Below are 21,326 nucleotides of genomic sequence, written 5' to 3' on the forward strand. Positions count from 1 at the left end.
CTGTGGCGGGGCTGATGTTGACGGGCGTTGAGAAGGGCGTTGTGAGGGGGTTGAAGGCGGTCGTGAAGAATCATTGTTCGGGAATCAAGACTTAGATATCAAATTCAACGACTTCATCTTTGCTTTCTACATGTGCAACATCTCTTAGCCGCTTCGTCTTATTGTGGATCGTGTGACACCCATAATAATACATTGCAATGTATGTCTAACAAGTAAGGTTCTCTAATCTATTTTGGGCCTGCGTTTCTCCTGAATCGGCGGTCAAGACGAGGACCAGATACGCTGTAACCCATTTTAAGAGTTCATGTGTAGAACTATTCCACCTACCCAGCTAAATCATGATAGGTGAGGCACGGTCTGAGCCCCCATTAGATGCCTGATATTAGCAGAGCAATCGTTCTCCCGAACCCTGATACCCAGAGCCCTTCAAAGTTCGAATGCGTAAAATGTATCAGAACAGCATTTGAGACACTGTGGTAGTTAGTAGGATCTGGGAATCTTCTGCGTTGGAGTTTCCCTTACTACTTCCACGGAGCATTGCCGCATTTCTTCTGCTCAACAATTAGATAACTTTCGTTTGACCCCTACTTCGTGTGGGACGCCGTAAAGCCGAAGAACAATGAGTTTGCGCCCCATCAAATGCCCATTTGATATTTATACCATTTGGTATTGATACTAATTAATTTGTAACATGTTGTTCAACGACATTCAATCAGCAGCGGCAAGGAATACTAGCGGACGTTAATGGGAACCCAATTTGCTATGTTCTGCTCCGCTGCTATGCTCTACAACAGTTTTCTGCATTCTAAGTCGTTCTACCCACATGCCCAAACTCTCCCTGCCGTGAACCAGCACGGAATAATTCAATCTGCTCACCGCCCCTTGTTCGATAATGTCCCGCGCTAGCTCCATCTAATACTCTCAGCAAATTTGCGCCTCCTGACCCCCTTCCTCGATATACTTGCCGAGCAGATACCCGGCACCCACCCGTTCATATACGGTGCCACCAAGACCAATCTGTGGGGAGCTGACGGGCCGCACGAGAATGAAGTAGTGGTGGCGCGAGGCAAGTTCCAGTGAGCCCTTTTCAACGCCAAGAACCACGCACTGCATCCTGTCGCTACCGTTCCTCGCGCCATTCTCGTCAGAAGTGTCACAGAACAGCCTGCCGTCTTTTTCGGCTTCAGGAATCTCAACTATATCTCTTACCCTCCCCCAGAGCGCCGCGCTACCACTGCCGCCCGTTCTGCTCAAAGCATCGGCATCCGCCGGCGCAGCAACAGAAGAAGAAGCAGCAGCAGCAGCAGCAGCCACGCCTCTCTCGGACCACGGCGACCGGATTTCCATCCAGTCGATCTCGCCAAACTTGAGGCGGAGGAAGTCGATGGGCCCGGTGTACGCCATCCACGACCACGACGGCGGCGGCGGCAGCTGCGGCTGGCCACCACCACCACCGCGCCTCGGAAACCGAATGCGCGCCAGCGGCGGGCTGCTGGCGGGGCGGTGCCACAGCAGGTTGCGGCGCAGCAGGCCGCTGCGGTGCGAGCCCTCGTCCAGGATGCCGTAGCCGCCGTCGGCGTGGAACGCGTGCAGCAGCCGCCGGTGGATCCCTTCCATGGCGATGGCCCGGTCGTTGTCACGCGTGAAGCCCAGCGCCGAGTACCGCTTGTACAGGTCCTGCAGCCGGATGATCTTCTCGCCCTGGCTGGCCGCCATGACGATGCGCGGGAAGTTGGGGTCGCCGAGGAAGGCGGCCAGGTTGCTGTTTTCGGTTTGTTAGCTGTGGTTTGTTTGCTAGGCGTGGGGGGGTTGTTTTGCTAGTTCTTTTCCTTTTGTGAAAAAAAAAAAAAAAAAAAAAGAGGGGCGCTTGCTTACTTGCTCATTTTGGTCAGCGTCTCGCAGCGGACGCCGTCGCCGCACTCAAAGTACGTCTGGCCCTGGGTGAAGAAGACGGTTCGGCGGGCTAGGGCGTGTTCCTGGAGGACCCAGCCACGCTTGTTGAGGTGGCCGTTGAGCACATCTGTGCTGAAGTCGTCGATGTTCTCGCAGACGTAGAACGGCGACCCATCCGCCTCGGCCAGCGCAACGTAGTCTCTCTGGCGCCGCGGCAGTAGAAAGCCGTCGACCTGGTTGTGTGCCCGGCTGGCCGCCAGCACGCAGTACGCCGAGCTGAAGACGGTTTCCATCTGCTTGGCCTGCACGTGGAAGTCGCCGCCCGGCCCCTGGATGATGCAGATGGAGTCGATCCACAGGTAGCGTATGCGCAGGGCCCGGGTGGTGTGGATGGCGTCCCGGAAAGTGGCTGGCAGTCTGCTAAGCATGATTCCTTGTTTGTGCTGTTCAAGGTTTTGGACATCGGTGACGAAGTGAGGCTCGTGGCCCCAGGGGTGGGAAAGAGCGACGTATTGTTCCTTGTCCTGCGGTCCTGTCTCCCAAAGACTAACATATCTGTCTCCCTCGTGGCCCACGTCGATAACTCTTGTCGGCATGCATCGGATCGAAGCGCTACTGCGACAATCGGAGTGGTTCTCGTCGCAGAACCAAAGCCACTGCCGGATGATCTCGAAATGGGTCTGGCTGCCCGTGTCGGGGAAGGTGGGCAGCCCGAGGTAAATGTCGGGCCTGGGTCGAGAGTCTAGTCACCAAGCAATCAGCCCGGCGTCAAAAGGCAGACTCGTAGAAAAAGGGGAGTTGGGTAGCATTACCAAGGCTGCGGCAAATGGAGAGCACTGGGGGCCCGGCGTTGTTGAACCTTAGCCAGGATCGCTCCTTGTCGAATTGAATCTTGCCCGAGCTAGCTCTGTCATGTTTCTTGGCAGTCTTCAAAAATAGGGCACAGAGGTCGCAATCCTTCGACCGTACTTCCAGGTCTGATGTCCCGTACTCGACAGAAAAGCCTAGGCTCCGAAAGAAGTCGAGCTTCTTGCAAGAGTCACACAGTCTAGCGCGGCGAGGTTTAGGGAGTGTGAAGCCAGCCAAGTCCTTGATGCGTGACATGACCTTTGAAGCAAATCTCTCGTCTGTGTGTATCTCCCATTTGTCGTCGAGCTGCGGAGACGGTCAACATGTTGAAAGATTGGTTATTTCAGGGTGAGATATGAGTCCAGAACATACTTCCTACTCATAACCATGCGTCAGTAAGTCACTAAATCCACGGGCCGGAAGTGGATGTGGTCTTTTTCTGTGACTTACCGGCTATGAGTATCACATATGACGGTTTAGCAGGCATTTTGGTGAGGAGACAGCAAACGGCTTGTTCTGATAAGGGAAGTAGGGCTAGGGGGAGGAGTTCTTACATGCTGTCATTATGTCAGCAAACGATTTTTCTCCCCTCCTGCTCTCACCGTTCTCTCTCTTTGTCCTCTTCCTCCCCAGCACTCCTCTGGATCGGGGGCTAAGCGAATTGAATGTTTGCACGTACCGTCTATCCAGATTGAATCAACATCCTGGTTAACTCACAACTCACTTGGTAAGTAGACCCTTTGGATTACTCACATACTGCGAACACGCGGAATTAACTGCGTGTCTCCCTAACTGTTCACCGAGGCCGCCGGCTTACATTGATCTGCAGATTGAGACATTATGTCAGTGTGTGAGCCCTTCAAGTCCAGTAATGTGCTTGGCCGTCACAAGGGTAGCTGTGCTTGGCCGTCACAAGGGTAGGGGCGTAGCTGCAGGCACAACACTTACGATAGGATCTTGAATGGCAAGCAAACCCATGCTCCCCGAGATATCCTCCCTGCCGCGTGCTGCCGCCCCGAGACTCCTGGGTGGGTTGTACTGGGCCATCAAGTGGCCTGATCTATCTTGGGCAGGTCTCAGCGTGGGCCGATAGAATCTCGGCGCTGCTCGCCTCTCCACGCCCTCCCTCAGCCAGTAGTATTCGGACCGGTCCGAGCCGTCAAGGATACCGCCGTCTATGCCGAGCGCGTCAACCAGGTGTGCAGATGTAGCCCGGTGGCGTTGAATGCCGACGAGCTTGTCACCAGTGGCCGTGGGTGCCCTGATGGATACCCTGGGGACCCCTTCGGCCTGTGGGCCCAGCGAAGATGATGACCTGGGCTCGTCGGGCTCCCAGTTCTTGACATAGACCGTCTGTCCCATGTCGGGCGGCAGCTCGACTACCAGTAGCTTCTTCCGAACGAGGGTTAGCAGTTCCCCAAGAGCCGTGTCTCCATCGCAGACGGGCTCTTGGGCAATGAAGTCCATCCACTCCTCAACAGTCTCTTGCAGCTTGGCCCGGGCCTTCATCGTACCCTCTTGGATCTCTTCAATCACATAGAAGGGGACCGACTCTCGGTAAGGGCCCTGGACATCGGTCCGGAAATTTTTGACGCCCTCGAAGCCATAGACGAGCCATATGATGATCTCCAGGATGACACAGCCCATAGACCAGACGTCGTATTGGCGGCTTAAATATTTGACGTCGGCGAGCTCGACCTCGGGGGGCTCGTATGCGGTAGTACCGAACCTCGTGTCAGTCGGCTGTCCCTTTTTTAGCCGCATGACGGTGGGGTCGGGGTGGTATTTGGCGAGACCCCAGTCGCCAATCTTGAGGGTGCCGATGATGCGGTGCTTGGTGGGCTGGAAATGGAGGATGTTGGCGGGTTTGACGTCGCCGTGCCGGATCTCCAACTCGTGGGTGGCCTCTAATGCTTCGGCAAGGCCAAGCAGTTGAGTTGCCGTGTGCTTCACCAGCTCGTCCGTCAAGGCTGGCCTCGGATTTGTGGCGAAGAGGTCGTTGAGGCACCCCCCATCAGCCCATTCAAAGAGCAGGTAGTACAACTTGTCTGAGCCGTCGTCAAGTCTGGTAAAGGCCGTGATGAAGCGAAGAATGTGCTCCTTATGACGGATGTTCATTTTCCTCAACGTTTGGGCTTCGTTTGCCCAACTGCTCGCGATTCTCTCTCGCTCGATGGGGTCAGGCGGTACGATCTGCTTCACAGCGAATGACTTTGGCCACGCGGATTTCTGTCATGCTTTATTTAGTAAGAGGTGACAATTTGGGGTTCGGCGGAGAACTTGTAGCATACGGGGCAGGATGGGTCTTGGAAATGGCCCTCCTGAATCTGGACTTTATGCACTTTACTGAATGCACCGCTGTCAATTGACTTCTCTTTGGTGAAGGGCAGGATGGCTCTCCCGTCGAAATCGTAGTTGTCCTTCTCTGTCGAAAATACGGGGACAACAATCCTCCACTGCATTTCGCAAAATCTATGCACCCTCCCCCGAGCCCAGAGCTTGGGGTCGAGTTTGGTAAGCGGTTCTAGTCGTTCCTTGGAGAGACACTGGGACGGCCCAACTTCTGCCGACAGATCGCTGTCTTTGAGCCGGTTGGCCATGAACAATTTCATCACGTTCAGCAGCCACTTGGGGTCGGAATCTGCCGCGGCTGCGATGACGAAGAGCTTCTTGCCATGACTGAAGATATAGTCCACGAGATCCTGGCCGTACTTCTCTTTGGCTTCGTCCAGCTCTTGGCGGACGCGATTCTCCTCAACCAGCCTGTCGATAAGAGGGCCAGGCCAGTACTGCTTCCTCGTAGAGAAATTGCTTTCGATTTCATTGTTACCCGACGAGAAAAGCTCATCCATTATCGACATAGGTGCAGGAAACAGACGCTGGACGATACTGTGGTAGAGAAAAGAAGCACCTCGGCTACTTATAGAGAGCAAGGGGGTACCTGCAGTTCGGTGAAGAACAAATAGGAAAATCACGAGAGTCGATAACGGGACTGAGGGGCTGGCCATTGCGACGGTCCGCGGACCATCGGGTAGAGGCATTGCGAATCTGGAGGCGGTCTGATGGAAACGGAAATGCGGTGATGGGGAGGGCCACCGGTGTGACTGACTGCAGAAGAGAGCGCCGAGGGTGCGCCAGAAAATGCATGCTTACATCCGGGCTTCTGCTCCAGCGACCGTCGTTTATTATCAGTTGCCCGGATACGTACCCTCCACTCTAATCCTAGCGTTCTGCAGCGCATAGCCCGCCTCCCCCAAGCCAATGGCCAGTGTCCACGCCTACAGCTTGTGCCCCCCTCCCTCCCCCCACTATCAGCTTGTCAGAGTCTTACCAGTGTCAGAGCCTTACCAGCGCCGATGCCCAACAACAATACCTTACATGGCCAGAAAACAGTTGGCAGCCTACGGTGCACGAATGAAACTGAAATTTCCCGAGTGGAAAAAACGCAACAACTGGCGGAAACGTGGACGGTCACGACGACTTGCACATGCATGTTCAGAAACTGCGATCTGGGAACGAACCAAGTACGGGACCCCTTGACAGTGTCAATCTAGAGCTTGGCCCTCATCACGTCGCAGCATATATGCAGCCGGATTACATGCAACATAATCAAAGGGCGAGACGGACAGAAAGGCTTCCGCCGGGCGTCGATGGATCCAGACCCGCCTTCCCCCCCCCCCCCCCCCCCTCCCCTCCCAAAGATGGCATCCATCATCTCCAGTGCATTGGCGTCTAGGTATTCCCCACCGACATCGCAGCCAGCCACTGCGGTGACGAGGGCCCCCTATTGGCCAAAACGCGATCGGGGGCTGGCTTTATTGCAGGAGCGCGGTTCGCAGTCCGACCGGTCCTGTTCTGGCCTACCCGCCTGGTTCTCATTGAGCTTTTGCGCCTATCCAAAGTCAAGCACCCTGTAAAATATGCCGTGGGGGGATGAGGAAAACACGTCCACCGGGGGGTTCACCGGGGGGTCAGGATAGAGCCTTATCCTCTCCGACCAGGAAGGTCCCTTCCGCTCGGTGTTCACCCCCAACAACACAACAAAAGCCAACCTTGCGGCCCCAGTCTGCATCGACAGTACTAGCATCTTCAAGTACGAAAACAGCCCACCGGTAACCTCTCAGAGTTTGCGCTGCATGATACCTCGACTCCATTGGCCGTCCCGCTCCCTTCTCGAATGCACAGTACAATGTCGTTCTCGCAGAGTGAGGGTGAACGTAGCGAGAAGCTAACGCCGAGCACGTCGTGGCCCCCTGCCAGTGCCCAGAGCGAACCAATTGTATAACCTACGCCCCTCCCCCGGCCCCCAGGTACCCATCTAGTGCCAGGAGGACAAAAGGCTAATCAGATGCGTTGCGATTTGCGACCCTGTCATCCACTCCTAGCCTGCCAAGCCAGAGAGGCGGAGAACTGTCAAGTTTCAAGAGCGTGACCAGGATCGACCCATCTCCGGCTCTCACGGGGTTCCCGAAGTGCTGCCGGAGGAGGATGAGGGCGAGGGCGACGAATCTGATTTTATACACGTCACGGATCTGGGATTCAACAGCTATAAACGCTCGTGGACATCATCTTCGCGTCCCATCGAGTATGAGTACGACGGCCCCGAGGGGACTCTGCAGCATAAGCTTTTTGCCGCGCTGGACAAGAACAAATCATTGAACCACAAACAGTTCATTCCCAACCAGCAGTTGAATCTGATCATCGACAAGAAAGCGGTGAGTGAAGAACTGGCAAGAATCGAGCGGGCTTTCAGGAACCGGCCAAAGCGCTGGCTTAGGTGGACCAGGAAGGGATATCGAACGGTACCGGAAGAGGCCGAGATCATATGCACCGGCTCACCCCCGAACCAAAACGCCGCCTCGTCGGGAGCCAATGAGCCTTCGCCTGGCACGGAGATGCAGGATCGGGCTGGAGCCAGCGGATGTCTGCGAAAGATCTTTGCCATCCTGTTACTCATCAACCGCCACGCCACCATCAAGAAGTTCATCGACGAAGGATTGTGCGATGCGCATCTCCCGCTAGAGATTACGGCGAAAAAAAAGGACCCAATTTTCAGGACCCCGGTCACGGCATTACACCGCAGGGACGGCACCGAGGTGAGGTGCATGAGGTTCTGGAGACGTCGGTCCGTGGAATCCTTTGTGAACTGGCAGTGGTCAGTCCTGTCTCCCGTTCTCAGCCTGGATCACGGAGGAAAGCTGCTGCACTACTCCTTTGACGACAACGTCATTCTACCGTTTACCAGTTACGAATTCAGAATCAACAGCGGACACGCCGAGATATTCTACGCAAGCATCCACCCGGAGCACTACGATTGCCACCCCGAGAATTCGAGCGCGACGCATTGCTTCGCAGTCAAGAAGATGGGCGGAGACAAGACCAACAGCCTGAGCCGGTCGCAGTTCAAACAGGAAGTCTGCATGCTCAAGAGGGTGCGGCACGACCACGTCATAGCGCTGTTGGCAACCTACGAGCAGAACAATTCGTACCACTTGATTCTGCCCCGGGCCGAGTGCGACCTGGCCAAGTACTGGAGCAGCCGTCCCGACGAGGGCCCGGGCATCGATCTGTCGACAGTACGGTGGATGGCCCAGCAGTGCGAGGGGATCGCAATGGGGCTCTCGGCGGTCCACCACCACCTCACAAGCTCGATGAGCTCTCTCAGGTCCCAGAGCAGACGGGGCAGCATGGCAGCACCAACAAGCCGGCCGGATTTGGCGGCAGGGGAATCGCAAGGCAGCAGTAGCGGCAGCAGCGGTAGCAGCAATCAATCTAGCATCCCGAGGTCGCACCGGTACTTTGGAATCCACGGCGACATCAAGCCGTCCAACATCCTGTGGTTCCCGTGCGCCGAGCCCGACGGCACGGGCACGGGCACGGGCACGGACATGGGCACGCTGAAGATCGCCGACTTTGGCGTCGGCAAGTTCAACCGCACCGAGCAGTCGACAGAGCGGTCAGACAGCGTGTCGCTGACGCCCAGCTACCGGCCGCCCGAGTCGGATGCGCGGCTCGGCACAGCAAACGGCGGCGGCGAGGACGTCGAGGTGTCGCCCGCCTACGACGTCTGGTCGCTCGGATGCGTCTACCTCGAGTTTGTCACCTGGTACGTCGGCGGCCAGCGCCTGCTGGACAGCTTCCGGCAAGCCAGGGGGCCGAAGCCCCGGAAGGACGCCAGCTTCTTCCAGCTCGCCGACACGGCGTCGCGCGCCGAGATCAAGCCCGCCGTGCTCAAGGTGCGTCCTTGACTAATTCACTGCCTGTGTTATTTATTGATTATTCTTCAACACGGCGATTTAGCACTTTTCTGAACTCGGCCAGAGCGCCAAATGCCAGCACAAGGATGGCGGGGCCTTTCTTTGCGCGTTTCTCCAGCTCATCCAGCAGAAGATGCTCGTCATCCGGCCGCATACCGGCCGCCTAGGAGAGGTAGGCCGGAGTTCCTGCGGCACCGTGTGTGGAGAGCTTTCCGCAATGGCTGAGCGGCACGGGCTGGCACCTGACGATTGATCCGTAGGCGCATGGAGCTGCTGCTCTCTCGATGGATGCAGACACAGGCCTGCCCTGACACAAAACTGCAGACACAGACCTGCCCTAATACAGAACCTGGAAACGGCTCGCTAAGTGCCTCCCTCCCCAGCCAGGTCGACGGTAGACTGTTGAGGAGGGACGTCACTTGCAGCACTGCGACTTTCAAGTGTTTGGAAATCTTGCGTTCCTCAAGTCTAGAGCTGGGCTCTTCATGTCCTTGCAACACAACCATTGAGCAGGAAACCACTGAGCAGGAATTCCAATACTAGGTCTATTCTACACTGCTGCGTCCGGAATATGGGTATGAGTTGCAGAGGGCCATTTCACCCGTTGAATTGTCCCGACCGCCCCACCGTTCCAAGAATGGGCTAACGGGGGTTGTTAGTGGCTCGGTCGGTGCAATCGGGGTCCGTCTTTGTCTCCGACCCAGACACTCGGAAGCCGTGGCTTGGCGGGGGCAGCGTTGAAATCCGGAAAGAAGTACGAATACGAACCAGAAATCCGTGACGCGGCGGTCCGATCCCCACAGCACAGAGCAATAATTCCGTAGGTCAGTCTGGTCTTGACCGGGCCAACGCCGCTGCGATATTTGGTGAGCAATTCTTCGAGACTGCCAGCCCTGGCCCCCAGCTCAGCGGGCCAGACCAGTTGGTGAACAATTCGGGAACAGTACCCTGGACTGAAGCAGCTGCACGGATGGTGAAAATCACTAATAGGGGCGGCGTTTTCTATCAGCTTTGGCCATGTCTTATCGTTGAGAAATTTGACACAAGCAGAAATGAAGGACAAGAGAAGATGAATTAACTTGCACAATAGTGATTACATGGAACAGCGAAGATAAATTAACTTGCACAACAGTGATTACATGGAACAGCGTTGGATATTCGGAACAGTCGATGATGATTGCCAAAAAGGAAGAGATTCAACTGCCCGGAATGCATCAACGAGAACAAAATTAGTGGCAGAATACACCCAAAAAAAAGACCAGAACAACCAAATTGGGGAATTAAAAGGTAAAACAACTCCTATGCCAAACTCCCGCCATGATTCGTTCCCCCTGCTCCTCTCTTAAGACAACACATCCCCACGGGCCGAACACATAATTACAAACAAACCCCGACCACATAATTACAAGCAGACCCCGATCACATAATTACAAGCAGACCACCAACAACCCGCTCAAGCCTCTGCCTCGCCGACATGAATAACCAGCTTGCCCGCACAGCGGCCAGTCTTGCTCTTGGCAATAGCCTTCGGCAGGTCCTCGTACGCAAATGTCTCCTCAACAACAGGCTGGATCTTGCCGTCGACAAGCCACCGCGCCATCTGCTCGAGATGCTCGGGCGCGTGGTGCACCGTCATGAACGCAAACTTGTGCTTCCCGCCGCCGAGGAACGCCGGCCGCAGGAAGCGCGACACGAGGTTCATAGCCGACGCAAACGACGGGACGACGCCAATCTGAATGTACCTGCCGGCGGGCAGCAGGGCGGCGTCGGCGGCCTTGTAGAGCCGGGGGTCGGCGCCGGCGCTGTCGACGACGAGGGCGAAGGTCGGGCCGCCGTCGCGCAACACCTGCGCGACGTCAGCGGCACCGTAGTCGATGAGCTCGTCGGCGCCGAGGCGGCGGCAGAGGTCCGCCTTCGCAGCGCTGCACGACGCCGTGACGTGGCAGCCGAGGGCCTTGGCGATCTGGAGGGCAAGGGTGCCGACGCCGCCAGCGCCGCCGTTGACGAAGACGCGGTCGCCGGCCTTGACGTGCGGCGCGACGGCCTGGTACGCCGTCATGCCGGCGACGCCCAGCGTGGCGGCGGCGTCGGGGGCCAGGCCGGCGGGGGCGACGGCGCAGGCCTGCGCGGGCGCCACGACGTAGGGCGCCATGGTGCCGTGCTGGGTCGGGTCGATGCGGCCGAAGACGAGCTCGCCGACGCGCGCGCGGTCGCCGACGCCCGCCGTCGCCCGCACGACGCGGCCGCAGAAGTCGAGCCCCGGCGTCGCGGGCGTGGGGATCATGGTCGCCCGTACCAGCGCCCCCATCTCGGGCACCTTGTAGTCGGCCGGGTTGAGCGTCGCGCTGACTACCTCGATGAGAACTTCGCTGGCGCCGCGGCGGGGCGAGAGCGTCGGCACGGGCACGTCGTCCTTGAGGAACAAGTTCTTTTCGAGCCCGCCGGCCGTCGACGTGTACTGCCACGCGCGCATCGTCGCCGGCACTTCTTTGCTCATTTTGGTTGTTTTGGGGGTTTCTTTTTCGGGTTTTGTCTCTTTCTTTTGGTTTCGTTATCTTGTCAGGCGGTCTCGGAGGCAAGAAAGATGGGCGGGAGTTTTGTGTTCAAGAGGAGAGGAGTGGGGTGCAAATGTGCAACATCACCCCATGCGGGTTTATAGTGTCTTACTCGTAGAACGGCATCGCCCCCAGCCAGCACGACAGCGGGTGGCCCCGAGCAGTCGATGACGCGGGGTGACATGTGCCCGAGCCAACCACGGGCGAGCGATCTGTCCGCCGAGCCCCGGACATGTCGATAAGGTTCTTATTCCCCTGCAAATCATCCCAGGATCGAACAATGCAACCGAGCTAAATAGGGGTCGGTATTTGTCAATAAGTCGTATTTGTATCCGGAAACCGTGCACACATTTGGCGTATTTAATTGGATTTAATGCGGAACCTGCCGGAACTTGCCGGAATTTGCCGGAACTTGCCATGGGCAACCCAGCGCCATTGTTCAACGGTGTCGCACACAGGATTTGGGCCTAAATCAGTCTCCACATAATTATTCAGCTGAACAGAGCCACCCAACCACCGTAGGCGAACTTACGAGCCGGAGGTGGCGTAGAGAGGCTGTCTTTTCTACTTTACCGTGAAGGTGCCGAAAGTTTCTCGCCTGGGGATTGGCCAGTTTCCGTGTCGAACTGGTCGATCGGATAATCATCGGACGTGTTAAGCCGTTAAATGCCGCTTTGCTGTCGTGAGGTAGAATGGCTGTCAAGCCGTCCGTGCGGTACCTTCAACTTTCTAGCCAGCTTCCCCCCCCCCAAAAGTAAATCATTTTCTTCCTCAATCTCGCAATTCAACCTCAGTCAATCGCACGTACGATTTATCGCTTCCCAGCTATGGACAGGCACGCCGAATACTTTACGATTATGACCCTATTTATCCCTCCTAATATATCACTAGGAACGCGTGTTTTCGAGCCGCTGCGGTGACTTCGGTCGGGGTCCCTCAACCGCAGCCCCCACCGCCCGATCAAGGAGACCCCGAACCAGATCCCTCCCGAATACAAGAGATGCTGTGGTTATAACTTGGTCAAACATAACCAGCACTTTATACGGGCTGCTGAAATACCTCAGCTACCCATTCCCTCAAGCAAAGCGAGGACAGCTCGCCGGAGGCAAAAAACAAGAAAAAAAAGAGGCTCTATTCAGCTGACCCCTTCCTGACCCGTCAGGTAACCTATTTTAGTCCCATTTCTGTAAACTTTGCTCTAAATCCAGATTTATCACGATGAACACTGAACAGGGGAACACTGAACAGGGGAACACTGAACAGGGGCCGGCATCTCCACCCCAAGCGGCGGTTCGACGCGGGACGAGTCAAGACCAGGCCCGGCACGCACAAACTCGAGGTATGCTTCCACCGAGTAGCTCTGTGGTACACCTCTTTCGCCTCGATACCCAAGGCCGCCTTGTTGGGCGCGATTGGTAAGACGGCGGTGTCAAATCTTTAACCCCTGGGACCGTGGCTGCTGGCCACGCGGGACGGGAAGGTTGTGCATGTTGACCGGAAAAGCAGCCCCTGATTTGCTGCGTCGTCCATGTAAGTCCACCGCCTAAATGGGCCAATATAAAGCAATATCTGGCCAAACTGCCAACAACGGGGCACAAGAGGGGGGGCCCTGCCTGACAACTGGCGGCCGCCCCAGGTATTTAAGAGTCTAGACTTGTGTGCCAAGAAGCCGAAGACATGGCTAGCAATAGTTTCCCGGCCCTGCCAGTGTCCCCCGGACCAGTGTCCCCCGGACCAGTGACCGTGCCGTAACCTCACGCCTCGTCCTGCCCAACAGCAACATGCAGTGGAAGGCCCTCGCCGCCGCGGCGCTCCTCGCCGGGCGCGTGCTAGCGCAGTACGAGATGATGCGCTTCAGCTGTTCGCAGCTGGTCCTCGACCGCGTCGACCCGCTGGTCAACCCAGGCCTGGTCCCATCGCCGCACCTGCACCAGATCGTCGGGGGCAACTCGTTCAACGCGTCCATGGACCCGGCGACGCACGACCTGGCGGCGGCCTCGTCGTGCACCAGCTGCACGTTCGCCGAAGACTTCTCCAACTACTGGACGGCCGTGCTCTACTTCGGCGCGCGCAACGGCACCTTCCGCCGCGTACCGCAGGCCGTCAGCCAGGGCCTGCGCGCCGTCGGCGGCATCACCGTCTACTACATCCCGCCCTACGACGGCGTGTCCAACGTCACCGCCTTCAAGCCCGGCTTCCGCATGCTGGCCGGCGACGCCGCCCTGCGCGCGCCCGCCGCCCGCCCCGACCCAAAGGTCTGCCACCGCTGCCTACCCGCCACGGGCGACAACTCCAATGTCGAGTGCTCGGCGCCTGACTCCGCGAGCCTGCCGACGCGTGTCTGCCCGGGTGGCATTAGGTCGGTCATCACGTTCCCGACCTGCTGGGACGGCAGGAATGTCGATAGCCCCGACCACCAGAGCCACGTGGCTTATCCGGCCTCTGGCACCTTCGACAACGGCGGCCCGTGCCCGGCGACGCACCCCGTGGCTATTCCGCAGGTCATGTATGAGGTGGTGTGGGACGTAAGCTGCCTCCTGTCTTTCTGGCTGTCTTTTCTGTCGGCGCCAGCCCTGGCTCCAGAAATGCTGCAGACGGGCCTGTGGTCCCAGGGTTTACCGCACCCTGCTGCTTTGAAAGAACGCCCATTGTGCTGACCCGCGTGCAATTGCCACAGACGCGGCCGTTCAACGACAAAGACCTCTGGCCCGAGGACGGCTCGCAGCCGTTTGTGTGGAGCACCGGCGACCAGTAGGCCCCCTACCTAACTAACCAGCTACTATATATCTATCTATATATCTTCCCCTCTGCTCTGGTGTATGCTAGATCATCGGGACTAACCTTGACAAACAGCAACGGCTACTCGCAGCACGGCGACTACGTGTTCGGGTGGAAGGGCGACTCGCTGCAGCGCGCCCTCAACGCCCGCTGCACCGGCGCCGTCTGCACCGAGCTCAAGACGCAGTCCTCCGAGGAGGCTATGAAATGCACCAAGGCGCCCGCCTTTCGAGAGCCCGTTGACGGCTGTAAGTAGCAGTCCGCTCATTTATGAGGCGCCCAGGTCGGCACATGGTGATCTTTTGGCTGACCAGCTTTGCAGGGCTGACGAGCATCCCCGGCGTTGCCATGTTTGACTGACGGGGTAGCAAGAGAGAGGGGATGGAGTGGAAACTAGGATATGCTATCTAGATGTGGGCGAGGTGTTAATGACCAGCATGAGGCACTGGGTTAAACTTGTTTGTTGCTCATGATCGGAGTTGATAGCGCATTGAATTGTCTGTCTAGGCTAGAAGAAAGGTTCAAAGGACGAAGCCGAAGGCTTCCTTATATAGATCCTGTAGCCCTGCGCCTCCTGCCGCCGCCTCCGCCGCTTATTGTTCTGTTGGTTCAACCAACACACATCTTCAAATAAAGGTCAAACGTAAGACGACGGAATAAGCCGACTGTGGCTTGAAGAGTGGCTCAAAGTGACTCAAATCTGGGCGACATTCTTTAATTACTGCATGCAGAGTGTGGGAACTACCGTTAATTAGAGGATGCAGTCGCACATGACTGGCCCACGGGCTGCACAGCCTCAGTGGCTGACCAGCGCGCGGGCCGCTCTGCGGCACGTGCATGAGGCGCAATTATCACGTGACTTCCAGGCATCGCCAAATCCAACCCGCATCCTGTCCCCGTAGTTCGTGATCCTTTTAGAGAAACATAGAAGAATACAACACCACAAACCCCCCCCCCCCTTTCGCAACGGCTACTGTAGTGACCAGTACGAATGACCTTGTCATTCCAACACAGAGCTTTATGCCACATATTGCACTAGATCGTATCGGGCAATTCATCACTTTCATCGTTCAACTGGGGCAGAATTTATCGACATTGTCCTCGGCCAACTTTGTATGTTTTTTTTTTCAATAGCCACTATCAACTCTTGTAGCTGGCACAGGATTTCCTCAATAGAACCCGTTCCCCTGCTAGCCGTGTATTGCTTTGGCTAAGTAGTCAGTTCCCAGAGTCACTATCGGTACCTACCTTGACTTCTGTTTACTTGATGATTTGCAGTTGACAAGTAAGGCTACTGCCAATTCTAGACCTTGTTCGCATTGTTCGATCCTTTGGCTGGTTGGGCCAAAGTTGAACTTCATTTCGGTCCTCCCGACACTCGTTGACAGCCTGTTGTCCCGTTTCTATACTTCTCGGATCCGTGGGTGAGATTTACTGGTAGGTTGGGGGCTGGTGGGGGGACGCCTTCAGTGTTGTTCAATGAAGACAATGGTAGCTGAACGGGACGCCCCCGCCCCGAGGTCGGACGCGCTCTTTGGAATTTTTTTTAATTCTTTTTGTTTAGGTTCCAGAACTAAGCTGTTATGGTCGTTGTTCTATTCGCCACGGACGACCCGGTCCGACGGTAGGGCCATGCACGACTTGATCTCATCGACCTTTGGCTCCCTCTCCGCCGGCGAGAGGCTCGGGACATAACTAACCCCAGACGGCAGGGTTAGTTGGCGGGGAGTGGAGGAGGAACTGACAAGCGCCGTTGACGCGTCGCTCGACCTCCGCCAGGCCGGCGTCAAACTCGAGCGCAGCGCAATTCTAGTGTGCTGCATGCGACTTGAGAGCTCGGTTCGCCTAGTCGCGGCTGCCGAATATCGCGAGGGCTCTTGCTGGTGGACTATGCAATTAGAAGTCTATGAAGGAAAGAATGAGAGTAATCAGACATCTACCAAAGTCTTATGAGAATATAAACGGCCAGCAACCATAAAGCTCGGCACATAGGAGAAGAATATAGGTATGCCAGGGAGGTCTTCTCCGCCCAAGCCCGGTCGTCGCTTCGTCTCGGGCTTCACCCTCTGCGGGCCCATGATGAGGGTATGGCCTTTGACAGGCTGGCTGGAGCGGCTCGGCTCGGATGCCTTCGACATCAAGGCGGACCCGCCCCGCTTCACCTACGACCACTAGTGCTCGGTCCAAGGCGCTCCCGACCGGCCGCTGGTCGTCGAGGACTCGTATGTTCTCGGGGCGGGACGAGGAAGGCGGCTTGCTCCGGTTCGCAACCGAACAAGCCGTGGCCAGCGTGGCCCGGTACTACCATCACGAAACGGCCAAGGTCAACGGCGTCGCCGACGGCGTCCTGTCCAATGTCGGAAAGGGCATGGACACCCCGGCAGCTGCAGGCTCATCTTCGACCTTGGGCTGGTGCTGCTAGACACTCTCCCCATACGCGAACGAGAAGAGCTGCCCGGCCGCGGTGCGCGGCGCGCGGCGCTTCAAGTCGGCCAGTATCACGACGCGGCAAGGTCGAGTGTGACAGTTGTATTCGTGAAACTTGCAGATCGTGGTTCTCACACAGCACAGAATGTTATACCGCGACCAAAATTCTCCAATTCAAATCTAAAGATGTATGAATAACAACCCCGAAATCAACGCATATATGCAACGCTCCACGCCCGCATGCGCCACCTCGTCCGCTGCAAGCGCACCACGAGGCTCGTGTGCCGAGCCCCCGAAACACCACGCGATGCTTCGATGGAAGACACCAAGCACCACATGATGCTTGGATGCCAATCTCTCGGGACCCACGCCCAAGACCGCGCGGGTCTGTGGACATGGTCTATGCCTCCCCCTTTCATGCTCCTCTCGCGAGCCCTCCTCGCCGTGCTCCAGGCTCTAGCGGTGATATTCCGCCAGCTCCAGCTCGCTGTCCATGCCGTCCGTGCCCAGCGCTTCGCCGCCCATGAATATCTCGCCGTTGCTCGGCGGCGGGTCTCTCCGGCGGGCGGGCGACCCCGAGCTTGCAGGCCCGCTCATGTCTACCAGAGCGGCGTTGCGGGAGGCAGCGCCAAGCAGCCTGCTGACCAGCGGCTGGACGGTCGCGAGGCTGCCGGCCATGATGGCCAGGGCCTGCTCGACCGTCGACCACACGGCGATGCCGGTCGTGTCGTACAGGAAGTCGGTGCCGTTCAGCGACTTGAGGTGCGCGAGCCGGAGGCCGGCGGCGAAGGTGGCTCTGTTTCTAGTCAGCATTTCTGTCCGCCCGGGCTTGAGAGCAAGGTGTCAACACACACAAGCCCCGTGGCCATAAACACCATCATGATGCCCTTGGTCCGGGTGTTCATATTCAGCCGCGAGAAGACCCACATGGGCCCCAGGGTCAGGATCAGATCCGTAACTATGCTGAGGTTGCCGAACAGGAAGCCGAGGGTGATGGCGACGTCGTTGTTCATGCACTGGCCGCTCTCAATGCTCTTGTCCCAGAAGAAGCTGACGGGGCGGCACTGCAGGGCGGCGACGAAGAAGAAGGCGACGCCCGTGGCGGCCACCACGGCCATGACGGCGTACAGGACGCGCTTTTGCGCCGGGCACACGGCCACGCGCGCAAGGAACCACGCGATAGACAGCTTAGCGAAGGTCATGGTCGTGCCGTAGCTGAGGTAGCATCCCCACCAAAACTGCTCGGTACACATGCGTCAGTCCCGTGTTTTTTCTTTTTGGTCTTAAATCACTTACCCCCAGCGCCAGTTCCATGTCCCCGAAATCGAGGGTGTGGGATTGCTGGCCGACGCCGAAGCGGAGCCCCGCGGAGCCGAGCGCGATAAAGATGGTGAAGGACACCTGGTGTGGTCTGGTCAGCGCTCTCGTGTGCGGCTAGGCACCCTACCCAAAGGCTGGGTATACTTGCCATTGCTGCGACCATGAAGTAGTCGTCCAGCCCGAACGCTTTGACGATGCGCACCCGAGTGTAGCACCGCAGAGCCACGACAATCCAGACCAAGAGCAGGGTAACACCGTCGACACTGGCCACCATCACACTCCTATCCGCACGGGGAAGGAGCGGCGCCATGGCGAGGGTAAACAAATGAAGTCTGCGGGCGATTAATGTCGGTTCAATCACTACCATCAACTCAGATGGGTCTGAGTTTCAAGTGTCCAGGTTCTGACGCAGAAAGCGAGAGCAAGGAGAGAAATTTTGAGCGCTTCGCAGTTTGTCCAGCCTGCAGTCCGAACCAGGACCCAAAGCAGAACGAACAATAGCGAGAATAATTAGTGAGACGGTAGCATGAATGGGGCACGGCGCTGGCGAGGCCAGGCCGTTGAGAAAGAGCTGACAGGAGAATGAGGTCAAGGTGGATTGGGCTCGGTGCAGCCTCGAGCTTGGTCGCTCCCAACTGGTGAAGGGAGAGAGAGTTATTATCTCAAAAGAACAATAGGCACGCAATTAGCCATGATGGGCAGTTGGCTTGTCATCATGCGGTTGGACGAGACGATTTTTCGGTTGTGGCAATAGTCTGCGAGTTGGGGTGGCACACACAAGGGCAAACAGTTTGGCCCCTGAACTCTAAGAGTGGTCGGACGGTAGAGAGACCAATGTTGGGTCCTAAGGGCCTTTCAGCCCGTTGTTGAGCATAGCAGAGGCCTATCGTGAAGCCAAGCTACCTGAATACCATGGAGTAAGGACGAAGAAGTTTGGCCATCACTGCAGAGACATAGCTGGTTATCTGTCCTGTCAGTCGGTGGAAAAGCATGTCGCCTCAGCTATGAAAAGCATGGGCAGCCACCCCTGACTTGGGATTCCTTCATCCGATCTTAGCCATGACCGCGGCCAGCGGGCGAATCTACACCGCCCATGACAGCACAAGGCATGGCTAGTTGACAGGAAACGTGTAGATTTGCCGCTGTAACCCCAATTACCTTGCACCGTCTGAACTTTTCAGATCATGTTGTAACTAGGTGGTCTTCTGCCAGCACCCAGAGCCGAAGAGCCACCAAAAACTACAAATCTGCAAACATTCAGGAAGCGACAGGATTTGAACGCCCCAGCCAACAGCGCGCGGCCCGAACAATGATCCGCAAGCACGTTGGCCCTCTCCGCGGCACGGTCAGCGGCTCAGCCGCACGATGCCAACCCGGTGCCGATCGCGTCGAATCCTTCCGACTCCAGGGCTCAGCTAGCAATTAAAAGGAGTGCGTCTCCTACTATCGTCAAATCGTCCTCGCATACTATAATTCACCATATATAACCCTAACCCTGACTGTATACCCCGCCCGCCAGTACATGCAACTTTCTGCCGCGCAGTAATTTACCACTTTTTACACAACGCAACCGAACCTTACACCTTTCCACTACAACCGACCTTCCACAACCACCAAAAAACATCGCCGGCACTGCATTCAATCGATGCATCGGTATGGCTTCATTTCTTGATCGCTTACTTCGTCGCGGAGTACTAACTATACTAACTAGTGATAGAAATGTCCGTTCTTGAACATCTAAGCCATCTCAGCGACTTTGGCGATATCAGCGATGCGCCCGATGAAAATGCGCCGTCGCCACCACCACTCTCGAACCCACCGGCCGGCCATAAGCTCTTCAACACCAAATATGACAGCCTCGATGATCTTATCGAAGACTTGAACGACTAAGCCGCTCTTAGACGCCTATGTACCTACAGTATGCGGGGACGATTTGACGGTAGTAGGAGACGCACTCATTCAAAGGCTGACCTGTCTGCTCCGGCCCGATCACAGCCCGTTAGCTGCAGGCGGATGAGGCGCGGACCTCGTGGCGCGCCTAACCTCGATCCACCGCCTTCAGGAATGCATCCATGATCCACGGCCAGAACGCCGAGATATGCAGGTCTCACCCATCAAGCAACCCCGCGAACAAAGGCTCGAAAGCACAGCGCAGACTGTCGACGGAGCCGCAATCTGCACCATTGAAATTGCTGCCCAAAGTGCCGCCTACAAGCACCGACGCTCACAGCTCCTCTATCTCATGAGATGAGAGCCGGACCGCGCAGGCAGTTGGCGCATCCTGCCCGCGCGCGGCAGGGCTGGCCAACATGCCACCGCCCAAGTCTGTTGGATTGCGCCGCACACCCCACGCGCGGCCAGGCCAGGTCGGCAGCTGCGAGCAATGCGCTGCTCAGCAGGAACCGAGATGGCACTGTCTCGGTATATATATGATGATCCCCTCCCCCCCCACGTCCCTCGGGGCTTCGCTGCTTGGTCTTCATTCTTCGTGCAATAACTAAACAGGGGGCGATTCCTGCCCGCCGTCATTTGCCTAATTCATTCCTCGTCACTCCTCGCTGTCCCTCATTTCGGCATCGCATCTAGTGATTATTCCGACAACAGCGGCGCTGTACCCCCTTTTCGCAGCCGAGTCCAGACTGTGGCCAGCAACCTGAAGCACCGCGGCGCTGTACCCCCTTTCGCAGCCGAGCCCAGACTGTGACCAGCAACCTGAAGCACCGCAAGTTCGCAACACGGAAAGAGAACAGGGAAAATGCACTCCCCGCTCCTTGCGCTCTTGGCCGTCGTCGCCGTCGCCGTCACATCCGTCGCGGCGGCCCCGGCGCCAGCCTCCCAGGCCCCAGCCCAGCCCGCCTGCGCCGCCGTCCCCGAGGCCTTTTGGGTCTGCTCGTCCGACTGCCTGTACAAGCAGTGCCCCACCGGCGACACCCCGTGCTTTGAGGCCTGCGATGCCGAGTGTAGTGCGTCCAGCCCCCCTTTAACCCCTGGTGGCGTGTCTTTCGTCGGGTGTGCTGACTCGATGGGCCGCAAACAGAGGCGCAGTTCGTCCCCGACTGCGAGCCGGGTATCTATTAGCGGACTACAAGATTTGGGGGCTAGAGAGAGTCTCGGGTTACTATTAACTGCCGTCACACCTAGCCTACGACGGAAATGGCGCCTTTAGCCTGGGTTGGGATTTAGTCGGACTGCCCTTGATTAAAAGTAAGACGGTGGATGCTTTTCCTAAGTACGTTAATGATGAGGA

The 21,326-nt window shown here is 57.1% G+C and overlaps 6 protein-coding genes across 6 annotated transcripts; 3 read left to right on the forward strand and 3 right to left on the reverse strand.

Moving 5' to 3' along the window:
• Positions 1 to 921: 921 nt before the first annotated feature.
• Positions 922 to 5,594, reverse strand: B0T26DRAFT_674977 (uncharacterized protein; the record flags this gene model as incomplete). Its single annotated transcript, XM_060439768.1, has 11 exons — positions 922 to 1,762; positions 1,876 to 2,635; positions 2,706 to 3,048; positions 3,115 to 3,117; positions 3,193 to 3,195; positions 3,297 to 3,299; positions 3,422 to 3,424; positions 3,496 to 3,498; positions 3,560 to 3,565; positions 3,691 to 4,971; positions 5,034 to 5,594. The coding sequence occupies 11 exons, from the start codon at positions 5,592 to 5,594 to the stop codon at positions 922 to 924; spliced, it is 3,807 nt and encodes a 1,268-aa protein (XP_060299328.1).
• A 4,858-nt stretch (positions 5,595 to 10,452) lies between these two features.
• B0T26DRAFT_740343 (uncharacterized protein) lies at positions 10,453 to 11,472 on the reverse strand (the record flags this gene model as incomplete). The annotated part of the gene is made up of 1 exon (XM_060443834.1): positions 10,453 to 11,472. The coding sequence occupies one exon, from the start codon at positions 11,470 to 11,472 to the stop codon at positions 10,453 to 10,455; it is 1,020 nt and encodes a 339-aa protein (XP_060299329.1).
• Positions 11,473 to 13,335: 1,863 nt separating this feature from the next.
• B0T26DRAFT_674980 (uncharacterized protein) lies at positions 13,336 to 14,692 on the forward strand (the record flags this gene model as incomplete). Its single annotated transcript, XM_060439769.1, has 4 exons — positions 13,336 to 14,079; positions 14,232 to 14,305; positions 14,408 to 14,580; positions 14,655 to 14,692. The coding sequence occupies 4 exons, from the start codon at positions 13,336 to 13,338 to the stop codon at positions 14,690 to 14,692; spliced, it is 1,029 nt and encodes a 342-aa protein (XP_060299330.1).
• Positions 14,693 to 16,339: 1,647 nt separating this feature from the next.
• B0T26DRAFT_674981 (uncharacterized protein) lies at positions 16,340 to 16,754 on the forward strand (the record flags this gene model as incomplete). Its single annotated transcript, XM_060439770.1, has 2 exons — positions 16,340 to 16,417; positions 16,521 to 16,754. 2 exons carry the CDS (start codon positions 16,340 to 16,342, stop codon positions 16,752 to 16,754), a joined length of 312 nt encoding a protein of 103 aa, XP_060299331.1.
• A 461-nt stretch (positions 16,755 to 17,215) lies between these two features.
• Positions 17,216 to 18,389, reverse strand: B0T26DRAFT_750680 (uncharacterized protein; the record flags this gene model as incomplete). The annotated part of the gene is made up of 4 exons (XM_060445259.1): positions 17,216 to 17,555; positions 17,612 to 17,997; positions 18,056 to 18,160; positions 18,240 to 18,389. The coding sequence occupies 4 exons, from the start codon at positions 18,387 to 18,389 to the stop codon at positions 17,216 to 17,218; spliced, it is 981 nt and encodes a 326-aa protein (XP_060299332.1).
• A 2,332-nt stretch (positions 18,390 to 20,721) lies between these two features.
• On the forward strand, positions 20,722 to 21,326 carry B0T26DRAFT_260300 (uncharacterized protein). The gene has a single exon (XM_060434036.1). It carries the CDS (start codon positions 20,835 to 20,837, stop codon positions 21,243 to 21,245), a length of 411 nt encoding a protein of 136 aa, XP_060299333.1. The 5' UTR covers positions 20,722 to 20,834; the 3' UTR covers positions 21,246 to 21,326.

Source organism: Lasiosphaeria miniovina (assembly GCF_030549165.1).
Source record: "Lasiosphaeria miniovina strain SMH2392-1A chromosome Unknown B0T26scaffold_3, whole genome shotgun sequence".
Lineage (NCBI taxonomy): Eukaryota > Fungi > Ascomycota > Sordariomycetes > Sordariales > Lasiosphaeriaceae > Lasiosphaeria > Lasiosphaeria miniovina.